The sequence below is a fragment of the Hermetia illucens genome, chromosome 2, assembly GCF_905115235.1.
Source record: "Hermetia illucens chromosome 2, iHerIll2.2.curated.20191125, whole genome shotgun sequence".
NCBI classification, from domain to species: domain Eukaryota; kingdom Metazoa; phylum Arthropoda; class Insecta; order Diptera; family Stratiomyidae; genus Hermetia; species Hermetia illucens.
In genome coordinates this window covers 61585255-61606949 of record NC_051850.1, presented here as the reverse complement: position 1 = coordinate 61606949, position 21695 = coordinate 61585255, and the positions used below count along the sequence as shown (strand labels likewise).

Genomic DNA, 21695 nt, shown 5'->3' with positions numbered 1-21695 from the left:
AAAGACAAAGTTTCGCGCCGTTCACCTCAACCGTTCCATTCACTTTTCACCTTTTCAATTCCTTTGTTATGAGAATAAGTCATTGATTTAAATTGTAACAAATTTCCCTCAAAGTCTCCATCCAAAATAAACGTCAAAACTAAAACCAACACTATATTAGTCGAAAAAAATGAGGACTTTTCGATTATATGGCTGCTATATTTGATAACCAGGATGAGGACCGCCATTAAATTCAATCCTCTCGTTCAGCTTCTACATTTTCCACTCTCTTCTCAACCCAGCACCGCTCCACTTGCCGCTATATTCCTTGAACTCTGTCTAATCAATGTTGCGGCAACATGCGCATGCGCCTGCGGATGCGGCAAATCATTCGCCTCTGTCAAGATTAATTCGCCCGAATGCATTCAATAATGTGCAATCTGTAGCGATCATTAGGGTAATTGCACATTATTAAATGCATTATTTAAGCAAATTAATTAAGAAAGAGCCGAATGAGATTCCGCTCCCGTCGTGAAGCCGCGGTCACTATAACTATAATGTTTGAAAATAAAAAATATTCAAATGATATATTTCAAAGCATTGATCGAGTGACGGCGACGTTTTGGCGGTAGCCCCTTTGATGTCGATGGCCGTTGTCGATCATCCTCGTCCAGATCATCATTTTCCTCGTCATTACCACTTGGGTCTCCGAAGTAACGTAGGTAGCATGACTTAGATGCCCGTATGTAATGTTTCGAAGAAGAAATTTTCCTGCAAATATTACCCACGGCCGTCGTTTTATTATCGTTTGTAGTCGGGTTAGTTTTGCATGCCTCACATCTACGTTTCGCATTGCTAACCTTGAAACGAGAGCGTAGAAATATAACTAAATATGCGCACGGAATTGGAATATTGTTTTTTACCTGTATTGTAGGCATTGTTGGCCGTTCGTAACTTGAATTTCCGGATTTGAAATCGATCAAGCCCATAGCAGTCCGTACGAATTTCAGCAAGTGAGGGAATTTCGACCGACTTTCCAAGTGATTTTTTTGTCAAATGTCGGTTGGCATAATTCAAGCAAAGGGTATGCTGAAAGAGCTGCGTTTGTGCATTAAGTTCTTCTGTGGCATGGGCAGTTGACAGCAAACAAAAATGCTTTTTTGGGTTTATCGTGTAGCTCAATAGCTCGCATACATTTGATAAGCAGAAAATCTAGTGTACAAAGACTAGACAAGGTAATGTCAATACGAAACGTCAAATTGCTGATGACGCCATTTGGACCGAAATAATGTATAGTGAAATTTAATAAACATCCTGTATCTCTGGAACTATTATGGCTAAAGGAAAGTTATGAATTAAGATTTGTAGGTAACATCTCTATCTATGAATAAAGTCCATATGGAGATTTGATCAGCAGAGGTGGGATCGCTTCAGCCTCTTTTACTTGATCAAAATAGGAAGATAATAACCCCAATGGTAGTAGGAATTATTATCTGTGGGAAAGGTTTGCGGAAAAAATAAATTACGATTTTATCGAATCGATTTTTATTTTCTCTCTGAAACTTATTACTACTTTACAAGGTATTTATCCACTCAATTTTACTTCTAAAATTAGTGCATGAGAATCAAAGTGTGCAGATGTTACAAATTAGCGCAAGGGAATTAAAAAATGCATTTTTCCAACATTGCGAACTAGATCAATAATCTTTTTACTCGAGTCGATATATATTTCTTCATATCACGAATGAAATTTCTCATCGAAACCATATGCATATCGCGTTTCACTAATTGTTAATGGATTAGGCTTAATTGTGATTTCCGATGTATCACATTTTTTCTCGTATATTTACCGGTTAGTAGCATACCTTGTCTATGGTCAGTCATCAGAAAGTTTTTTCATGCATGAATTAAAATATGTTCTTTATTCGATTCTATTTATAATTATCAATATGATTCTATATGGCTGATGATATTCCTGGTTAAATAATTAAATAATTAATAATAATTGATAATTAAACTAAAGCGAATCCTATTTGCTATATCTTATCAATATCGGCTGTTAAGATAAATCTTAGAAATCTTTAGAAAAGTCTCAGAGATATTGGATTTCGAAATTCCAATTTGGTAAGATGACCACAGATTGTTAAATGAAGTCGTCACTAAAATTTATTGTTAGTCAATCAAATGTTGCATTCAATTACGAACAACAGAAATTTCAGAAATTCAACGAAAAATTTGCAAAATTCATTCATAATAAAATCAATCAATCATTTCCGAATTTGCCCTTTCGTAAAAACACTCTTGAGTGAAGAAATTGTACGTTCTGTTATTTGTAGACGTCTAAGTATTTTTGAGGATCAACCTGTTTTCTCTTTGTAGCTCCAATATTTCCAATTCTTTGCTACAATCGTGATCGAAACTGTTTTAAACAATTTATTTAGATTAGAAAAACAAACGTACTTGTATCCTATCCATAGTTTACTCTGTTTGAACATCGGCGTCTTTTCGAGTCGGTTGGCACATGCTGCTGACAAGGTGGAGGCCAGGTAGCGTCTGATGAATTATGCCTGCATCTTGGATGACAGCATCTAGACTTTTCCTATTTTTTAAATTTCATCTTCAAATTGAATAACATACCTCTCAAAAGACGATTCCTTCGTTTGTCTCCTGAGCTTTACTAATTTAGATCTGCCGCTTTCATTACCCTGCTGCCGTAAATTTTAACTTGGAACAGCGTCGTCCTTTTACCGTCTGTTGCTTTTCACAGTCTCCAGAAGTATGTCTTGTAGCTTATAATCTTCTTGCAAAAAATGTTTTGAACACACATGAGCGTCTTTGAAGACCATCTTCGTACATTTTTCGCAAAGTTTTTTCCACACTTCGTAAATTGTCTCACTCTTCGGAAAACGAAAGGATCTCAAGGTGCTTCCTCTTTTGCCTTGATAACTATCCCAACCATTTATCGCGCACCTCACCATTTTCAATTTTTCACAAAAATTTGCCTCAAACACTATTAATAGAAAATTTAAAACCACAAATTTTAACATTTCTCAATAAAGTATTCGCAACGATTTTCAAACTGAAATGGTCGACTCGATAATCACGACCCAAGTGACATCACCAAATTAAAAAATGGCGAACATAATGTTCGGATGATATTACCTTGTCTAGTCTGTGTGCACTGCAGAAAATTGATGTGTCTGGGGCTACCTTTCGTGCTTCCTGATTCAACGCAAAACTCTCTGGCAATTCGCGCTTGTTTCGCCGTATGGTCCTGACCAAAGTTGTATTCTTTTCAGCCAGTTCGACCTTCAGTGGATAACTGATAATAAAATTATTCATTGTGATGTTGACGCCAATATTCTGAAAGTCTTTGCAAAGGCGCAACACCAGATCAAGTGCGACGCCAGTTGACCGAGCCTCATCCGGCTGTATCCATCCACATCCGTTTTTTCCATGGCCACATTTTTTTCGGATTGCTGCCCCTACGATTTGCCTCGTACGCTCTTTTCGCTTTCCTGTTTATCTTAAGGATAATTTGTTGGACGATAGAGTGAAGAAGAGGAAAAAACGCGTTTGAAAGCATCGGTTTTCTCCGAATACACGTATGCTGCCACTATTTCTCGCCTTAAAGCTTCCTTGCGTGCCTTTTCAGTTCTACTCGGCATAGACCACCAAACGGTTTTGTCGTTCCTGCCTTGCCCAACATATTTCTGCCCACGATTTGCTGGAGTGCTAGCACTTCAAGATCTTCAAGCGGCTCTAAATCGCCCGGTTCATCGAAGTCGGATGCGTCACTATATGCTTAATATTCTGAAAAGTCACTATCACCATCACTATCCCATCCATGTCCAAATGTCCGGATGAAACATCACTATGTCTCGACACTGTTTTCACTAAACGAAATGCTGACTGACTCTGAATAAAATGCGCAAGACTAACTAGATAAGCTCAGAAAACAGTGATGGGCACTGAGTGCCGGAGGGGCATATGGGGGATGTGTCTTACTAACACGGATAACAGATGCAGTGCAAACACATAAACTGCAAATGCTGTATTTACCAGTTGGAGAAGTCTACTGCAAATTTTACTGAGGCTGATAATGAGTTTTTGTGCAAATATTTTTATTTACAGTTTAATTTTCCCTCGGGCAATCAGTGCGGGTTTTAATAGTGCACACAAAGAAATACAGAATAGAAAATCAAACTCACATTATGCGACATTGATTACTTTTTTCCAAATTCCAAGTTCATCTAAGTTTTTAATTGTAAAAAAATAAGACAATTTAAAGCTTTAGCTGTCTCACGATAATCTATTGTAGCTGAAAAGTTTGTATCATCAAGTTCATCATCTTCGGAAATATGGAAAATTTCAACTTCTTTATTCGAAGCTTCAAGTGAATTGAGAAATTCATTTTCCCAATGGTTCGGATGTCAAAATGTCATCATCCACATCAATGAAGTTTACGGGAATCGTTTCATTGGCTACAAAATCTACGCCATTCTCGGACGATGATGAACTTGACGAAAAATTAAATCTCCTAGGTTTGAAAGAGTTTTTAATTGTACGCTCGTTTACTTTGTTCGATTCAGTCTTTAACCAAAAACAACCGCGTAGTACTGTGGTAGATTTAGTCAAGGCTGTCGCAGAAGTAGCTTCATCGATTAATAATAATAATCGTTGGCGCAACAATCCATAATGGATCAGGGCCTTGAAATGTATTAGAGCACTTGGTTGAAGACCCTAACGGTATACTACAGTACACTGTAGGAGGCAATGTGGTCAGCATTCCGAGATTATTACCCTGATTTGACTCAGCTACTCATTCATAGCTAAGTCGACTGGTATCCGACGTCAAGTCACGATAAAAATCCCACTGCAACCAGTGAGACCTATGATTGCTTTGTGCTCCAACCACTTAGCTGTCCGGACACTACAGCTTCATCGATTGGTGGTATTACATTGACACTTGCAAAGTTTGCCATAGTGCGTTTTAAGGCTTTTTATGATCCCTTGATCAATTGGTTGTAGCCAACAGGTGGTGTTTGGTGAGAGAAATGCGGGCTTCACGTTAATGTGACAACCCACGTTATCAAGAAAAAGGATAACTTTTCGTTTTTGCTTTCCAATTTTTTTTTCAAATTGTCCGTGTGTCTTTGTGGTGGGGTAGAAGCTACAGCCTCTGAGCACTCAGACCGTGGTGGCCCATTATACTCGACTCTCCCGTCTAACGGAATATTCTTGATTCGTTAACGCATCGTAATTTTTCCTGAAGCACATCATTGCCTGCTCTGCCACGGAGAACACAGATGGTGGCCCCTATCAATTGAATTAACAAAATTCGAAATAAATTTCGAATGTTGTTAACCCCGCTGCGCCACACCTCCACGTATTCCTCTGGGACTTTCCAGTTCTCTCTACGTTTCAGGGTAACTTCATATTTTCTACTAAACAAATGTATGGGAACCTGAGAATCAGAACGTATTGTAAGATGAACCCCACGTCCATTCTTTCTCCATAGGTCTAATCGAATTAGTCTGGGAGCTGCTTTCATTGCAGTGCTTTGAATTAGCACATCCCGGGGCTGCAGATTGAGTAATACATTTAGAGCTGCGCCGGATGTCCTGCTCATGCCACCGGTAATACCCAGATACACAGTTCTTCGCAGTGTGCTAGTTTGTGCAATGAAAACTCTTTGTCTGACCTTAACACACTACACTACAGATGCATAAGCGAACATCAACTTAATGATAGCAACGTATATTCACATTACCACATGAGGCCTGAGTCCCCATGTCGAAACAAAGGTTCTTTGGGAGGTATGGTACGGTAAATAAGTAAAATTCTACACTTTTATGTTATAAGAACTACTCAATGGAACTTATATCAAGACTATAAGCACACGAGTTTAACTTTATTATAAAAATGATAACAGGATTGGGATTTTACAGAGTGTGAGAATAATAGCGAGATATCAAATTAGGAACTTGGCGCGCTCGACGAATTGATGTGCTCGATCTCGGTGTATAGTAAAACTGAACTCATTTTAAGTTTAAGTTTTAAGTTTTTTATTGATCATAGTGTCTTACGCTAATACATGATGGATTAATTCTAGCTTAAATATTAAGCTTAACTAACTTAACTTTATTTCAATGGGTGGCTATTACAATTGTTTGGCCTACACGATCTTCTGTGTAAATTTTACTTTAATTGTATTAATTTTAATACATAAATCTTCACAATTATTTTGACTGATCTGCATTATTTCAAAGACTGCGCTTGCACTAAAAGCGCCAGAAGGCATCACTTACTTTCTTAAAATACTTAAAACTAACTAAGTCTAAACTTAATCTAACTTATTCTAACAATAATACTTAACCTACTATATACAATAGCACATTACATGTCTTGTGCTTAGCTTCGATGTACCCCTACCAGGCAGGGAGAATCATATAGGGAAAGGATGGCGGGTTTAAGAGCTTCGCTCACTATTTGGCAGGGCCTTAGGAAGTTGGCCAATGGGAAGGTGCTACCCTGTTGGTAGAGTTGCCGGATTAGTGGATTTGGATGATTCTCCGTTCTTTCGAAGAACCGTTCCACCAAGTTGAGAACGAATTCTCGAAGAGGTTGTACCTTGGCGCGCCGATATACCTCGGCATTTTTTCCAACCTTCTTGGTTTTCCAATTATAGGAAAGACCAGTGCAGTACCTTAATATCCGGCGTTCGAATGCCTCACATTTGGACATGGTTCGGGTGGAGCAAGTGATCCACCTGGGCGCTCCATAGCAGATAATGGGTTTGATCAGGGTCTTGTAGAGAGTCAGTTTGGCCTTGGTGCTGAGTCCTACCTTCTTTCGAAGAAGAAAGTAGATCCTACTGAAAGCACCGCGTGCCTTACCGATCGCGAGCTCAAGATGTGGCTTGAACTTAAGGAGTTCGTGAAGTTTAACTCCTAAGTACTTGATGGTCTGGGAATTGTTCACTATAGTGTTTCCGATCTTCATTTTCAAGCGATTAGCTTTTCTATGGATTCCTCCAGAACCTAGGTATCTAGCTTTCCTCCGGAAGGTGCAGAATTGCGTTTTGGCCTCATTAATCTTAATGCCCCATGCCAGGTAATATTTGCCAAGGTCTTTCAAATATCTCTCGACCGCTTTGGCTGCCCTGTTGGGGTGGAGGCTTGAACCGAAGATGAGAGTATCATCGGCATATTGAATGAGTTCGGTGGCGGTCTCAGGAGTTGGGACGTCAGCCGTGATGATATTATAAAAGGTGGGTCCAGAAATGGATCCTTGCGGTACTCCCGATGTTACCGACAAGAGATCGGAGAATTCATTCCCCACACTGACGTAGAAATACCTATCTTCGAAGAAGCTTAGTGCAATTCTAATGATTGGAATTGGGAACTCAAGATCTATCAGTTTGTAGATTAGTCCGTTTACCCATACGGAGTCAAAGGCCTTTTCTAAGTCTAATGCACATGCTACGGTCGGTTTATTATTGACGTTAAGTCTTGCTACGACGGTGTCGTGAAGGTAGCTAAGTGCATGTTGAGTTCCGTGCTTGCTGCGGAATCCGAACTGATGGTTCGGTATAATCTCTTTGAGGTTGCAATATTGGACTAGCCCGATTGTCCATGCTCTCTCAAAGAGTTTCCCTAAATTGGATAATGAAACGGGTCTAAAGTTGTTAGGCTCAGTAGAGAAGCCTTTTTTCCGGATCGCAATTACTTTAGCTACTTTCCAGGTGGTGGGAAAATAGCCATTATTTATGCAGTTATTAAATACTGCCAGCAAAAATTTTATGGAGACTCGGGGAAGTTGCCTAATTACGTAATTAGGAATTTCGTCAGGTCCGGCTGATTTTTTACCGTTTAGGTTTGAGGCCAAGGCGGTGAGTTGTGATAAATTCAGAAATTGTTACGAATCCGTTGGTTTTACCGAGGAGTTCGTTTGGGAGAATGTGACTAATCTATTTGAATGCCTAGAGACAAAGTCGGCGATAGTTGTTTCAACCATCGACACTATTGCCGGGTTACTTTGAGGCGGAGGGGTATTGAGCTGAGACTCAAATGATTCCGCAAGGACTTGCGCCTTTCTGGCGTCTCCGCAGATTGGTTCCTTGTTCCTGGTAAGAACGAAATTACGGGACTTATTTTTCCCCGCTAGCCTGTTTATATGTTGAAACATATCTAGCCCGGGCTTAATATCTGCGAGATTACGGGTTAATTCTTTATTGCGGAATTATGCCACCATTTCCCGGATAATTGTACTCAGGCAATTAATCCGGGAGAGCAATGCTTTGTATTCAGCATTAACTTTATTTCCATTTTTATGGAAGTTGCGCTTGAGGTTCCTGCGCCAAATCTGTCTGACCTTCATATGTAGCATGATATCATGCGGGAGTTTGTTGTATACAAACTCATCGACTTTGATAAGCCTGGCATTTCTGCGTGTAGCAGTATTGATGGCGTCCGTGGCCAAAATGATTGCTTCGTCGATTTCTTTGTCCGACAGATTGCGATCTGTAGCGAGTTTCTTCAAGTTCAGCCTTGGTGCTAAATCTGACTTGAATTTGTCCCAATCAGTGTGGGCGAATGACCTGATGGTTATCTTAACTCGCTTCTGCAGTTGTGAAGTTGAGGCCATTTTAAGTTCAACTGCAAAATGGTTGGACATGCCTGGCAAGGTTTTACAGGAAGTTACCTGAAAACTTTGCTTGGTTTCATCAGACAGCAGGAAGAAGTCAATGATGGATTGACTAGCGGGTCTTGTCGGCGAATCCGGCGAGACCACCTCAAGGTTGGCTGGCGTGAAAGGGTCGTGGATCCAGTTATACAGGGTTTTCCCATTTAAATTTTCTGCCTTATCGCCCCAGGATTTGTGCCGTGAGTTAAAGTCGCCACCGAAGATAAGATATTTTGATTTTAACTGGAGATCGCCCAAGACTTTTAAGTCCTGGCCCAGTTGCTCACTTGGGGAATTGTATTTGAAATAAACGGAAATTACCAAAATCCGTTTATTATCGATAGTTTTAACTATTGACGACTTCCTCAAAATGGTAGTCTTTTTTGACTAGAAGGGCAGCGCCCGTGTTGCTGTTATGCCGAATAGTGGTATATCCGGTGAAATTGACATTATGTCTGTGGTTTAGGTGGGTCTCCGAAACGCAAAATATGTCTGCTTTCAGAGTATCAACCAACGCTTGGGCAGTGGCACGTTGGGCGTGTGAGACCAGGGACGCGGAGTTAAATGTTACTATATTTAACTCCATAAGTTCATCAGTAGTTGGATTGCGGCAATCTGACGCTGCTCATTTGTTTGGGCGGAAGCGAGGCTTTCGACCAAGTTCTTGAAGGCCAGTTGGTTGCCTTGTGGAGCTTGAGGTGCAGCTCTAGGAAGAGTATTCCTAGCTGCTTGGGCGTACGATACACCTGGCCGGGACAAGCTTTGTGACATCTGTGTCACCGTTTGCTTGGCCCTCGCCGTTTCTGCATCTTTTCTTGCCCTGCCAGCTTCCCTTTTGGCAACCATATCTTTGTATGCCGGGCATCCGCGGTAGTTGGCAGGATGTCCGGTCTGGCCGCAATTGCAGCAATGCGGCGCCTCCGCCGATGGTGTGGGGCATTCCCCGCGGACGTGTTTTTTTGCGCACTTCACGCACCTGTGCACAATTGAACAGTTAGGGGCAATGTGGCCGAAGTTCTGGCAGTTGTAGCACTGCACTTCTTCAATTGGCTTGACTTTCTCAAGCGAAATCTTCTGGTGAAGTATATACTTAATTTTTTGTACTTCACTGAGCTCTTGGGAGGGCTCGAAGGTGGCTATGAATAGTCCCGATTGTGACCTCATCGGGAGTGCCGGGTTCTGGCTGTGCAGAAGCTTATCTGCACGCGTAATTAAGTTGGCCACGGTTTTCAATTTTAATTGCGGGTAATCTTCATTGAGTTCCCGCAATATGTCTGCTGGATCTGTCTCCCTGTGGAGATCGCGAATAACCAGCGACTTGGTTCTTAGGCTCGGTGGGGTGCTGGTGGTGGCGTGAAGCCCTTTCTCTCTTATGAGAGCGAAAATTGCAGCATGGTCTTCAACCGTCTCGGCGAAGATGAGGGTCTTGTCAGCCCTCGTGTTCTTCAGGGTTGCTTTCAATCCTTTTTCCTTCAGAAGTTTCAGGAACTGCGGTACATTTAGTCTGTACCCAGTTATCGGGGGAATTTTGGGTTTCTTAGGGGTGGCTGCTTGGGGAGAGGATTTTGGGGTGGTTGGTGGGGCACTTACAGTGATAGCACTAACCTTAGTCTTATTTGATGCCTTCTTTTTTCGGACGACGAAGTTGAAGGGGTCTCCTTCCTCCTCCTCGATGATGACCTCCGGGCACATGCCGTCATCTTCTTCGCTTTGCTGCTCCTGTCGTTGCTGCTGCTGCTGCTGTTGTCACTGCTGCTTCCTCTGCTCCTGCTGTTGTTGTCGCTGTTGCTTAATTAGCTGCTGCTGTTGCTCTTCTTGCTGATGGACTGGCTGCCTCCCGGCCATGTTGGCTGCTTTCATTTCAGCCATCTCCTGCTGCAGCAGTTGGCGCTCATAACTGGCACTCCAACTGCTGGGCCATGTCGGCCTTCTCCTGTTCGAGCTCCGCAACCCTGATGAGCAGGCTCGAATCTGCGTCCATCTTGGCTGTAGGGCCCGTTGCTCCCTCTTCCTCGGACGAAATTTCGTCCGGCAGGATCAGCTTCGTCCTTTTGGCGGACATTCTGTCAACAAGCCCGTCCTTTGTTGTTGTCAGTTCACTGAAAAACAAATAAAAAGGTTGTCAATTTGCACTGTAGTATACAGTGTCTCAATAATTTTGAGATGCACTGTATAACGCTACCAGAACGGTACTTCCTTTGGATTATTTTGGCTGTCACTGGATATTTCACTTTCCACTTTTTACTTTCAATTTTTCCTTCACTCAACTGGTGACTTGAAGAAATCACCTTGCACTGTAATTTTTTACTCTCCGTCGCACGTCTGCTCGCTTCGATGTCTTGGAGCGAACTGTACTCATTTTAAGTTTAAGTTTAAGTTTTTTATTTACCATAGTGACTTACTTCTAATACATTATTAATTACTTTCTAGCTTAGATATTAAGCTTAACTAACTTAACTTTATTTCAATGGGTGGCTATTACAATTGTTTGGCCTACCCGACCTTCTGTGTAAATTATTACTTTACTTGTATTAATTTTAATACATATATCTTCACAATTATTTGTATTCAACTGAACTATTTAAAAGACTGCGCTTGCACTAAAAGCGCCAGAAGGCATTACTTACTTACTTAAAATACTTAAAACTAACTAAGTCTAAACTTAATCTAACTTAATCTAACAATAAATACTTAACCTACTATATACAATAGCACATTACATATCTTGTGCTTAGCCTCGATGTACCCCTACCAGGCAGGGAGAATCATATAGGGAAAGGATGGCGGGTTTAAGAGCTTCGCTCACTATTTGGCAGGGCCTTAGGTAGTTGGCCAATGGGAAGGTGCTACCCTGTTGGTAGAGTTGCCGGATTAGTGGATTTGGATGGTTCTCCGTTCTTTCGAAGAACCGTTCCACCAAGTTGAGAACGAATTCTCGAAGAGGTTGTACCTTGGCGCGCCGATATACCTCGGCGTTTTTTCCAACCTTCTTGGTTTTCCAATTATAGGAAAGACCAGTGCAGTATCTTAATATCCGGCGTTCGAATGCCTCACATTTGGACATGGTTCGGGTGGAGCAAGTGATCCACGTGGGCGCTCCATAGCAGATAATGGGTCTGATCAGGGTCTTGTAGAGAGTCAGTTTGGCCTTGGTGCTGAGTCCTACCTTCTTTCGAAGAAGAAAGTAGATCCTACTGAATGCACCGCGTGCCTTACCGATAGCGAGCTCAAGATGTGGCTTGAACTTAAGGAGTTCGTGAAGTTTAACTCCTAAGTACTTGATGGTCTGGGAATTGCTCACTATAGTGTTTCCGATCTTCATTTTCAAGCGTGTAGCTTTTCTATGGATTCCTCTAGAACCTAGGTATCTAGCTTTCCTCCGGAAGGTGCAGAATTGTGTTTTGGCCTCATTAATCTTAATGCCCCATGCCAGGTAATATTTGCCAAGGTCTTTCAAATACCTCTCGACCGCTTTGGCTGCCCTGTTGGGGTGGAGGCTTGAAGCGAAGATGAGTGTATCATCGGCATATTGAATGAGTTCGGTGCCGGTCTCAGGAGTTGGGACGTCAGCCGTGAAGATATTATAAAAGGTGGGTCCAGAAATGGATCCTTGCGGTACTCCCGATGTTACCGACAAGAGATCGGAGAATTCATTCCCCACACTGACGTAGAAATACCTATCTTCGAAAAAGCTTAGTGCAATTCTAATGATCGGAATTGGGAACTCAAGATCTATCAGTTTGTAGATTAGTCCGTTTACCCATACGGAGTCAAAGGCCTTTTCTAAGTCTAATGCACATGCTACGGTCGGTTTATTATTGACGTTAAGTCTTGCTACGACGGTGTCGTGAAGGTAGCTAAGTGCATGTTGAGTTCCGTGCTTGCTGCGGAACCCGAACTGATGGTTCGGTATAATCTCTTTGAGGTTGCAATATTGGACTAGCCCGATTGTCCATGCTCTCTCAAAGAGTTTGCCTAAATTGGATAATAATGAAACGGGTCTAAAGTTGTTAGGCTCAGAAGAGAAGCCTTTTTTCCGGATCGCAATTATTTTAGCTACTTTCCAGGTGGTGGGAAAATAGCCATTATTTATGCAGTTATTAAATACTGCCAGCAAAAATTTGATGGAGACTCGGGGAAGTTGCCTAATTACGTAATTAGGAATTTCGTCAGGTCCGGCTGATTTTTTACCGTTTAGGTTTGAGGTCAAGGCGGTGAGCTGTGATAAACTCAGAAATTGTTGCGAATCCGTTGGTTTTACGGAGGAGTTCGTTTGGGAGAATGTTACTAATCTATTTGAATGCCTAGAGACAAAGTCGGCGATAGTTGTTTCAACCATCGACACTATAGCCGGGTTACTTTGAGGCGGAGGGGTATTGAGCTGAGACTCAAATGATTCCGCAAGGACTTGCGCCTTTCTGGCGTCTCCGCAGATTGGTTCCTTGTTCCTGGTAAGAACGAAATTACGGGACTTATTTTTCCCCGCTAGCCTATTTATATGTTGAAACATATCTGGCCCGGGTTTAATATCTGCGAGATTACGGGTTAATTCTTTATTGCGGAATTGCGCCACCATTTCCCGGATAATTGTACTCAGGCAATTAATCCGGGAGAGCAATGCTTTGTATTCAGCATTAACTTTATTTCCATTTTTATGGAAGTTGCGCTTGAGGTTCCTGCGCCAAATCTGTCTGACCTTCATATGTAGCATGATATCATGCGGGAGTTTGTTGTATACAAACTCATCGACTTTGATAAGCCTGGTATTTCTGCGTGTAGCAGTATTGATGGCGTCCGTGGCCAAAATGATTGCTTCGTCGATTTCTTTGTCCGACAGATTGCGATCTGTAGCGAGTTTCTTCAAGTTCAGCCTTGGTGCTAAATCTGACTTGAATTTGTCCCAATCAGTGTGGGCGAATGACCTGATGGTTATCTTAACTCGCTTCTGCAGTTGTGAAGTTGAGGCCATTTTGAGTTCAACTGCAAAATGGTCGGACATACCTGGCAAGGTTTTACAGGAAGTTACCTGAAAACTTTGCTTGGTTTCATCAGACAGCAGGAAAAAGTCAATGATGGATTGACTAGCGGGTCTTGTCGGCGAATCCGGCGAGACCACCTCAAGGTTGGCTGGCGTGAAAGGGTCGTGGATCCAGTTATACAGGGTTTTCCCATTTAAATTTTCTGCCTTATCGCCCCAGGATTTGTGCCGTGAGTTAAAGTCGCCACCGAAGATAAGATATTTGGATTTTAACTGGAGATCGCCCAAGACTTTTAAGTCATGGCCCAGTTGCTCACTTGGGGAATTGTATTTGAAATAAACGGAAACTACCAAAATCCGTTTATTATCGGTAGTTTTAACTATTGCCGCTGCAGCGGAACAGACTAGTAAGCCCTCGATGACGACTTCCTCAAAATGATAGTCTTTTTTGACTAGAAGGGCAGCGCCCGTGTTGCTGTTATGCCGAATAGTGGTATATCCGGTGAAATTGACATTATGTCTGTGGTTTAGGTGGGTCTCCGAAACGCAAAATATGTCTGCTTTCAGAGTATCAACCAACGCTTGGGCAGTGGCACGTTGGGCGTGTGAGACCAGGGACGCGGAGTTAAATGTGACTATATTTAACTCCATAAGTTCATTAATAATTGGATTGCGGCAATCTGCCGTTGCTCATTCGTTTGGGCGGAAGCGAGGCTTTCGACCAAGTTCTTGAAGGCCAGTTTGTTGCCTTGTGGAGCTTGAGGTGCAGCTCTAGGAAGAGTATTCCTAGCTGCTTGGGCGTACGATACACCTGGCCGGGACAAGCTTTGTGACATCTGTGTCACCGTTTGCTTGGTCCTCGCCGTTTCAGCATTTTTTCGCGCCCTGCCAGCTTCCCTTCTGGCAACCATATCTTTGTATGCCGGGCATCCGCGGTAGTTGGCAGGATGTCCGGTCTGGCCGCAATTGCAGCAATGCGGCGCCTCCGCCGATGGTGTGGGGCATTCCCCGCGAACGTGTTTCTTTGCGCACTTTACGCACCTGTGCACAATGGAGCAGTTAGGGGCAATGTGCCCGAAGTTCTGGCAGTTGTAGCACTGCACTTCTTCAATTGGCTTGACTTTCTCAAGCGAAATCTTCTGGTGAAGTATATACTTAATTTTCAATACTTCACTGAGCTCTTGGGAGGGCTCGAAGGTGGCTATGAAAAGTCCCGATTGTGACCTCATCGGGAGTGCCGGGTTCTGGCTGTGCAGAAGCTTATCTGCACGCGTAATTAGATTGGCCACAGTTTTCACTTTTAATTGCGGGTAATCTTCATTGATTTCCCGCAATATGTCTGCTGGGTCTGTCTCCCTGTGGAGACCGCGAATAACCAGCGACTTTGTTCTAAGGGTCGGTGGGGTGCTGGTGGTGGCGTGAAGCCCTTTCTCTCTTATGAGAGCGAAAATTGCAGCATGGTCTTCTACCGTCTCGGCGAAGATGAGGGTCTTGTCAGCCCTCGTGTTCTTCAGGGTTGCTTTCAACCCTTTTTCCTTCAGAAGTTTCAGGAACTGCGGTACATTTAGTCTGTACCCAGTTATCGGGGGAATTTTGAGTTTCTTAGGGGTGGCTGCTTGGGGAGAGGATTTTGGGGTGGTTGGTGGGGCACTTACAGTGATAGCACTAACCTTAGTCTTATTTGATGTCTTCTTTTTTCGGACGACGAAGTTGAAGGGGTCTCCTTCCTCCTCCTCGATGATGACCTCCGGGCACATGCCGTCATCTTCTTCGCTTTGCTGCTCCTGTCGTTGCTGCTGCTGCTGCTGTTGTCGCTGCTGCTTCCTCTGCTCCTGCTGTTGTTGTCGCTGTTGTTTAATTAGCTGCTGCTGTTGCACTTCTTGCTGTTGGACCGGCTGCTTCGCGGCCATGTTAGCTGCTTTTAATTCAGCCATCTGCTGCTGCAGCTCCTTGATGAATGCCATCTGGCACTCCAACTGCTGCGCCATGTCGGCCTTTTCTTGCTCAAGCTCCGCAATTCGCATGAGGAGGCTCGAGTTCCCCTCCATCATTGTTGCAGGGCCCGTGGCTCCCTCCTCTTCGGACGAAATTTCGTCCGGTAGCACTAGCTTGGTCCTCTTGGCGGACATTATCGTCCCCAAGCCCGTCCTCGGTTGGTGCCGAATTCACTGAAATTGAAATTTAAAAAATACGTTATATTTACTAGCACTATAGTATACAGTGTCTCAATAATTTGAGATGCACTGTATGGCAACGGAACGATACTTCCTTGGATGTTTTCTCCACACTCGAATTCACTTTACTTTCCACTTTTACGTTTTCGTACGTTTTACGTTCACTATAAATTAGCGAATGCTCTCTCACAGGTCTGCTCGCTACGAAGATTCGAAGCGAACTACTCACTACTCATTTTAACATTTCTAAGTCCCTTTATACAGTTCATGTGTATTGTGTATTGTAAGTGTCTGTTATTCATGGATGCTGATGCCTGTGTTTGGAGAAAAATGTAAAATAAGAACCGGTGTATAATATTGTTTAAATATGTCTCGAGCAAGTTCCCGTAAAACAATAGATTAGAAAGTGTATGCATATGTTGTATGAGGAAGCTCGATAAAAATAAAATGATTGCTTTTGAGAAACCAGTCTATGAATAAATATGGCGATAATTAGATTTATTTTTTGGTGTGTACAGTGTTCGTATTTTATGTTTAATGTAGTTTTGATACATTTTATTTGTTGTATACTTTTGTGGCGTGGACGCTACAGTTCGTATGCACAACCCATAGGCTGTGAGAGCGCGTTTCAATTTTGTTTCTTTATGTTTGTTCCTAAGAAGCCTTTCATCTTGAATGACTCCCAGATATTTCACTACTTCGGAGAGTTTAAAGGCTGTACCCCTCATCTCTGGGAGGCAAAGTCTCTGTCCTTTTTGTAAATAATAGGTGTGGTTTTATTTGGATTAACTGAAAGTATATACTTGAGGCACCAACTGTCTATCAAATCAACGATATGTTGTATATTTCTATACACCGTTCCAAGATCCCGATCAACAGCAAGCACAGCCACGTCATCAGCATAAGCTTGAGCGTGTATTGGCAAATTTTGCAACTCACATAGTATTGATTCGATCAGTATATTCCACATAAGTGGAGATGCTTCTGCTGTTAGATAGCGATCGACACCCACTCCAGTACACAGCAATCTCTGTGTTAGCATAGCATAGATCTACTCAAATAAAGTATTATCAATACCATGCGCTCTGGCGGCATCAGAAAGTTTTTGGAAAGGCGCACAGTCAAACGCCTCTTTAATGTCCATGAACATCTCCTTCTTCCACTTCTCTCAACAGTTCTCCCGAATACTTGCTTCGTACTTCCAAAAGGGTGTGTAATTACGATCAGGAGTTTCCGACCGTGATCCGCGTTTGATATAGTATCTATTTACAATCACGTGAAAATGAATGAAAATAAATATGCTCAAATACAACTTTACACTTTAATGTTTGGAATATGAATCCTCGCTTTGTTTATAGTTACATGTCCCTTTAAAGGGTTCAATGCAAGCAATAAAATATACATCGTTTCCTTACTACCAGTTGCGTATTTACTTAGGTCTAGTGCAATAAAACTAACTTACTTGCTAACGAGTATTTACTTAAGCATCGTACTTTCACGATGCCGATATGTGTAGGCCGATGAGGATGACGTAACTCCTTTCCTCTTTTTTTCCCATCCCCTCACTCCAAAAAAAAACCCACGCTACGTTATGCAACAAAGCGGTGTAGCGCTGCGGTACCGATAAATTGGAATTTTCAAACTCCCATAGTTGCTCCCTGAAGGGCTCAGTCGCGATAATTGGTTGTTTGTAATTTGTAAGCAAAAGGTGTTGGTTGCAAGCCGAAATGACGAATTGAGATGTGCACAAACATATGTGTGCACTGTGAGCTGGATAATAGTCCGGTCCATTTGGGAATACCCAATTTAGAAATTTAAATATTTATATACGCATTCATAACTGGCAATTATTTATATGCTCGTACTGTGTGAGTCAATTGGCCAACCATTTGTTTGCTTCTGAACAGACATCTGTCTGCCTGTTGACAAATACAGATTGTCTGATATCTGAGACAGGCTCAGACATTTTCCTGATACAGAAGCAGGCATTCAGCTGAGGAAGGTTTAGACATTTGTCTGATGTGGAAGCAGATTTTGTCTGAAACAGGCGTTTATCTGAAACGGACATTTGTCTGTCTGATGTCTGATACAGACGAAGTCATTTACCTGACACAAAAACAAGAAGAAAAAGCTCTTTCTCTTTACAAAACAATTCTTCAGGCTTGAAAATATCTTCGAGTTTATATGTACATACTTTTTCGCCTATACCTGTAAAGCATCTTAATTTTCATATTGTCTGAGTCTGACTCCACCATTTATATGTTTAACATGATCAGATCTAATTTTCGCTATCCAGGCGAATAATAACATTTCAACACAAAAAAATTCGTATTCGCATCCAACAGCATTCATATTCGTACTCGTAAATACGAATACGTTTGTGTTCAATTTCGGACGTGAGAATAGAGCCTTATTCGTATTCAGTTGTGTAAATACGAAAATATTTACTTTTTCGAATACGAATATATTCGTATTCGTATTCATAGAAAATCATCGTATTTACAAATACAAATGTGCCCAACACTGGTTGTAGCTCGCCACTAGATGCGCCCCCACCATAAAGTTTTCACCTTCTCCGGGAATAGTTGCTGAAATATCTGAAAAATAAAACTCGCGACTGGAAAGAGAACGAATTAGAGCCTCTATTTCAAGAGCTATAATGCGAGTTTGGGATTCACTTTAAGAGGTTTCGAAACATCTCCACAACATGGTGAACGAATTACAAACCTTCGAGCAAAAATGTATACTTCGTATTTACATACACAAATTTATTAAATTAAATATTAACACTGGTTACACCACCTCGAAGGTGTTCTCGTGAAGGTCGTACTTTCTACTGGGCCAATCGCAGGTTCAATTGTACCTCCTGTTTTAGGACCTCCGCATCGCCAGAGTTGACCGAGGAAAAATCCTGAAGGAGGTTGGAGTAACAGAGAGTAAGACCCTCCATGAACAGACGATCTCAGCGCGGAACAGATGTCATGGATATTTCGGCCCCAGTCGCGTTGATCAGGAGAGACGTAAGCTCGAATAGTAGCTATTAAGAATCGATTAACCAGTTAGGAGGAGTTCGCCTGAGGAGAATACAGAGCGGTGAATATGTGTTTAATGCCCCTTTGCTTTATCACTCGCCTGAAGTGAGCGGAACGGAATTGTACCCCATTGTCCGTCAATACCAACACAACTAACCGGTTACAGCTTCAGCAATGAAAAGCCGGATCGGCTCCATGAAAACGAATTTTGTGAAGTGATCGAGCACGACAATAGCTCTAACGTTTCCCGACCTACTTCGACGGGCTATCGGGAAGTGGAGTGCGAACTATAGGAGGGCGAAGTGTTTGATTGGGTGCCTTCAAAAGATACGGAAGTTGATTAGAATTGTCCTGGATTCGAGCTATCAGGAAGAGATATTTCGCAGATTTAAAAGCGGATGAGTTCAAGTCGATTTCAGTGATTTCCTCGTTACTGAGCGAAGACATCAGTACCTTGGTTCTCAGATATTATCTCGCTATCAGGGCACAGAAATTTCACTCACGTGCCTAGACTCAATAGTCAAAAAAACTAAACCCACCGGATGTAAACTACTCTAATAAAGACGTGAAGTCTCGAAGCGAGTTGATATCACCGACATTTTTTTCTTTTCTACCTAAGGAGCTAAGCTGCCAACCGGCCTAATAAGGAAAGGGCCAAAAATCCAAAAAAAAAAAAACGTGAGCGAGATGGACGGGGAAGGATTAGCCCTGAGCTGATTCGGGCACTTATGCGACGGGTCACCCCCGTCTACTCTTCTTCCTCATGGGGGGGATAGATAACATGATGACCCTGTGCGACCCACCCCAACCTGCCGCTTCAAATAAAATGGGGGCGAACCTTATATGTTAATCCTAGGTAGGGCTAGTTTTTGTATAGTCGCAACAGTTAACTAAGAGAAAAGGTTCACAATCGTATGATTGCTTTGTTTTCACATGCAGTATGTACAGCATATTTTTTGTACTTTCAGATTTCTAAGTTCTCTTTAATTTTCAATAAAGGTAATAGTTATTAATAAAATAGAAAAAAATGAATATCATAATAGCACATAGAACGTGCAAATGCCTCGAAGTATTTTTCGGGCCTTTTGACTTAACTCGGTAGAATACTTTCGAAAAATAACAAATTTATTTTTAATTTAAAAATGCCAGGACTGCTCGTTTTCATTTTTTTAATATACGTATATAAGGCATTACTTCCTTCAAACGCGTTTCATCTTTTTAATTTTTATGAATCGTGAATCGGTTGGAAGTGACTCCCTTCCGTGCCTCTTTTGAACGTTTGTTAAATGGTTCCTAATTGTTCCCCCAAATGGCGATGTTCTTCGTGACGGGTTCAAGCGACAACGTTCGGACGCAACCACGGTTTTGGAGCCATAGTAACAACTTACTTGGAATTTTGGGTAACTAAAGAGGATTCAAAACCGCCACTACGACGGCTTCGAGTTTTAATTCTCGATTATATGTTACTTACTGAATATTAGGCATCGATAAAAACGTCTTTGGTGAAAGAATTCCTAGCCGGAACTGTCAAACACTTTTCAGTCACACGACTCCTTTGCTACAAGTAACCGGCAATGGAGAGAAAGGATCGGGTCAACTTATCAAATTTTCTGCTGTACTCGCTCGGCGGAAACCACTCCTAATCCCAAATGTTTGTTTTACTTACCCTCTTACGTAAAAACCACACAAACCACATTATTTTAAAATACTCCATTGAATTATCTTTAAAGCTGGTACTTATATGAGTATAGCGATATAGCATATATGATAGTTTCAATTTTTGAAAAAAATATTTTTTCTTCATATCAATACTAATGAATAGTATTAGCTTGAACTGCTACGTATAATCCAATATCTGGCGTGATATTCTCAGGGCATAGCACACACCATATGAAATTTAGTGTACTAAATGAAACGAAATGCAAAATCATCCGAGTTTTCAAAATACTAATTTAAATGAAATATTTTAATGAAATATTGAAATATAATACGATATTTTAGAGAAAAGTAAATCACTACTAATTGTTTTAATTCACTGTTATCACTGTACGCGCCTGTCCGCAGTCAAGGCTGGAGGCAGAAGAGACCGGTTATTCTCCATGCGGTCCCTCTGCCTTCAACCAACGGCGCTTTTTCATCGCTGGCTCTCCACTCCTGTGGCGAGTTCTAAAACGCGTGGAGAGCGTCGGTGGCGTCATCTAACCGCGAAATAAATTTCGAATGCTGCCAGTCCTGCTGCGCCACAAGTTTGTCGAGACAAGGCAGCTATTATGTAAGCAGATACATTCTGCTCTATTAAACATGTGATTTCTACTTTTTAAAGCACATTCGAACACCTCTCAGAGAAACTTAAATTGACCTTAACATATCCATAGATAAGCGGGATCACTGGAATATTTTTTTTTTCACTTTTGGTTTTGGTTTTGGTAAACCAATGGCATTATTCTTTTATTTACAGTGCACTCTCTAGGAATTTGAGTCTCAAATAAATAATTTGAAATAGAAACTTCCAACTGATATTCTCTCCTTTTCATAGAAACTTCAAAGTGCAACAAAAAGATGCTCACAGCAATAAAGCAATATCAATCTTTATCCTCCACTCCTTAGTAGGAATAAAATATATATTTTTACTTGTGTGTCAAATAAGGTATCAAAGGATCAACGCTAGTAGAACAGTGGTTCCACTTTATAATATTTTGGTCGACTCATATTCAAACAAAGACCGCAGTAGATTTCGATTGCTTAATGCCCTTCATATTTTCAATAAAAAAATCGATTCATGCAAAATGTTCTAAAATGGTCGTTCACGTAGCTAACACACTGATCATATTTAATACTCATGAC

The 21695-nt window shown here is 41.7% G+C and overlaps 1 protein-coding gene across 1 annotated transcript; it reads right to left on the bottom strand.

Moving 5' to 3' along the window:
• Nucleotides 1-463: 463 nt before the first annotated feature.
• LOC119649753 lies at nt 464-1846 on the bottom strand. The gene is made up of 2 exons (XM_038052045.1): nt 903-1846; nt 464-839 (listed from the first exon to the last, which is right to left on the bottom strand). Exons 1-2 carry the CDS (start codon nt 966-968, stop codon nt 558-560), a joined length of 348 nt encoding a protein of 115 aa, XP_037907973.1. The 5' UTR covers nt 969-1846; the 3' UTR covers nt 464-557.
• Nucleotides 1847-21695: the final 19849 nt, after the last annotated feature.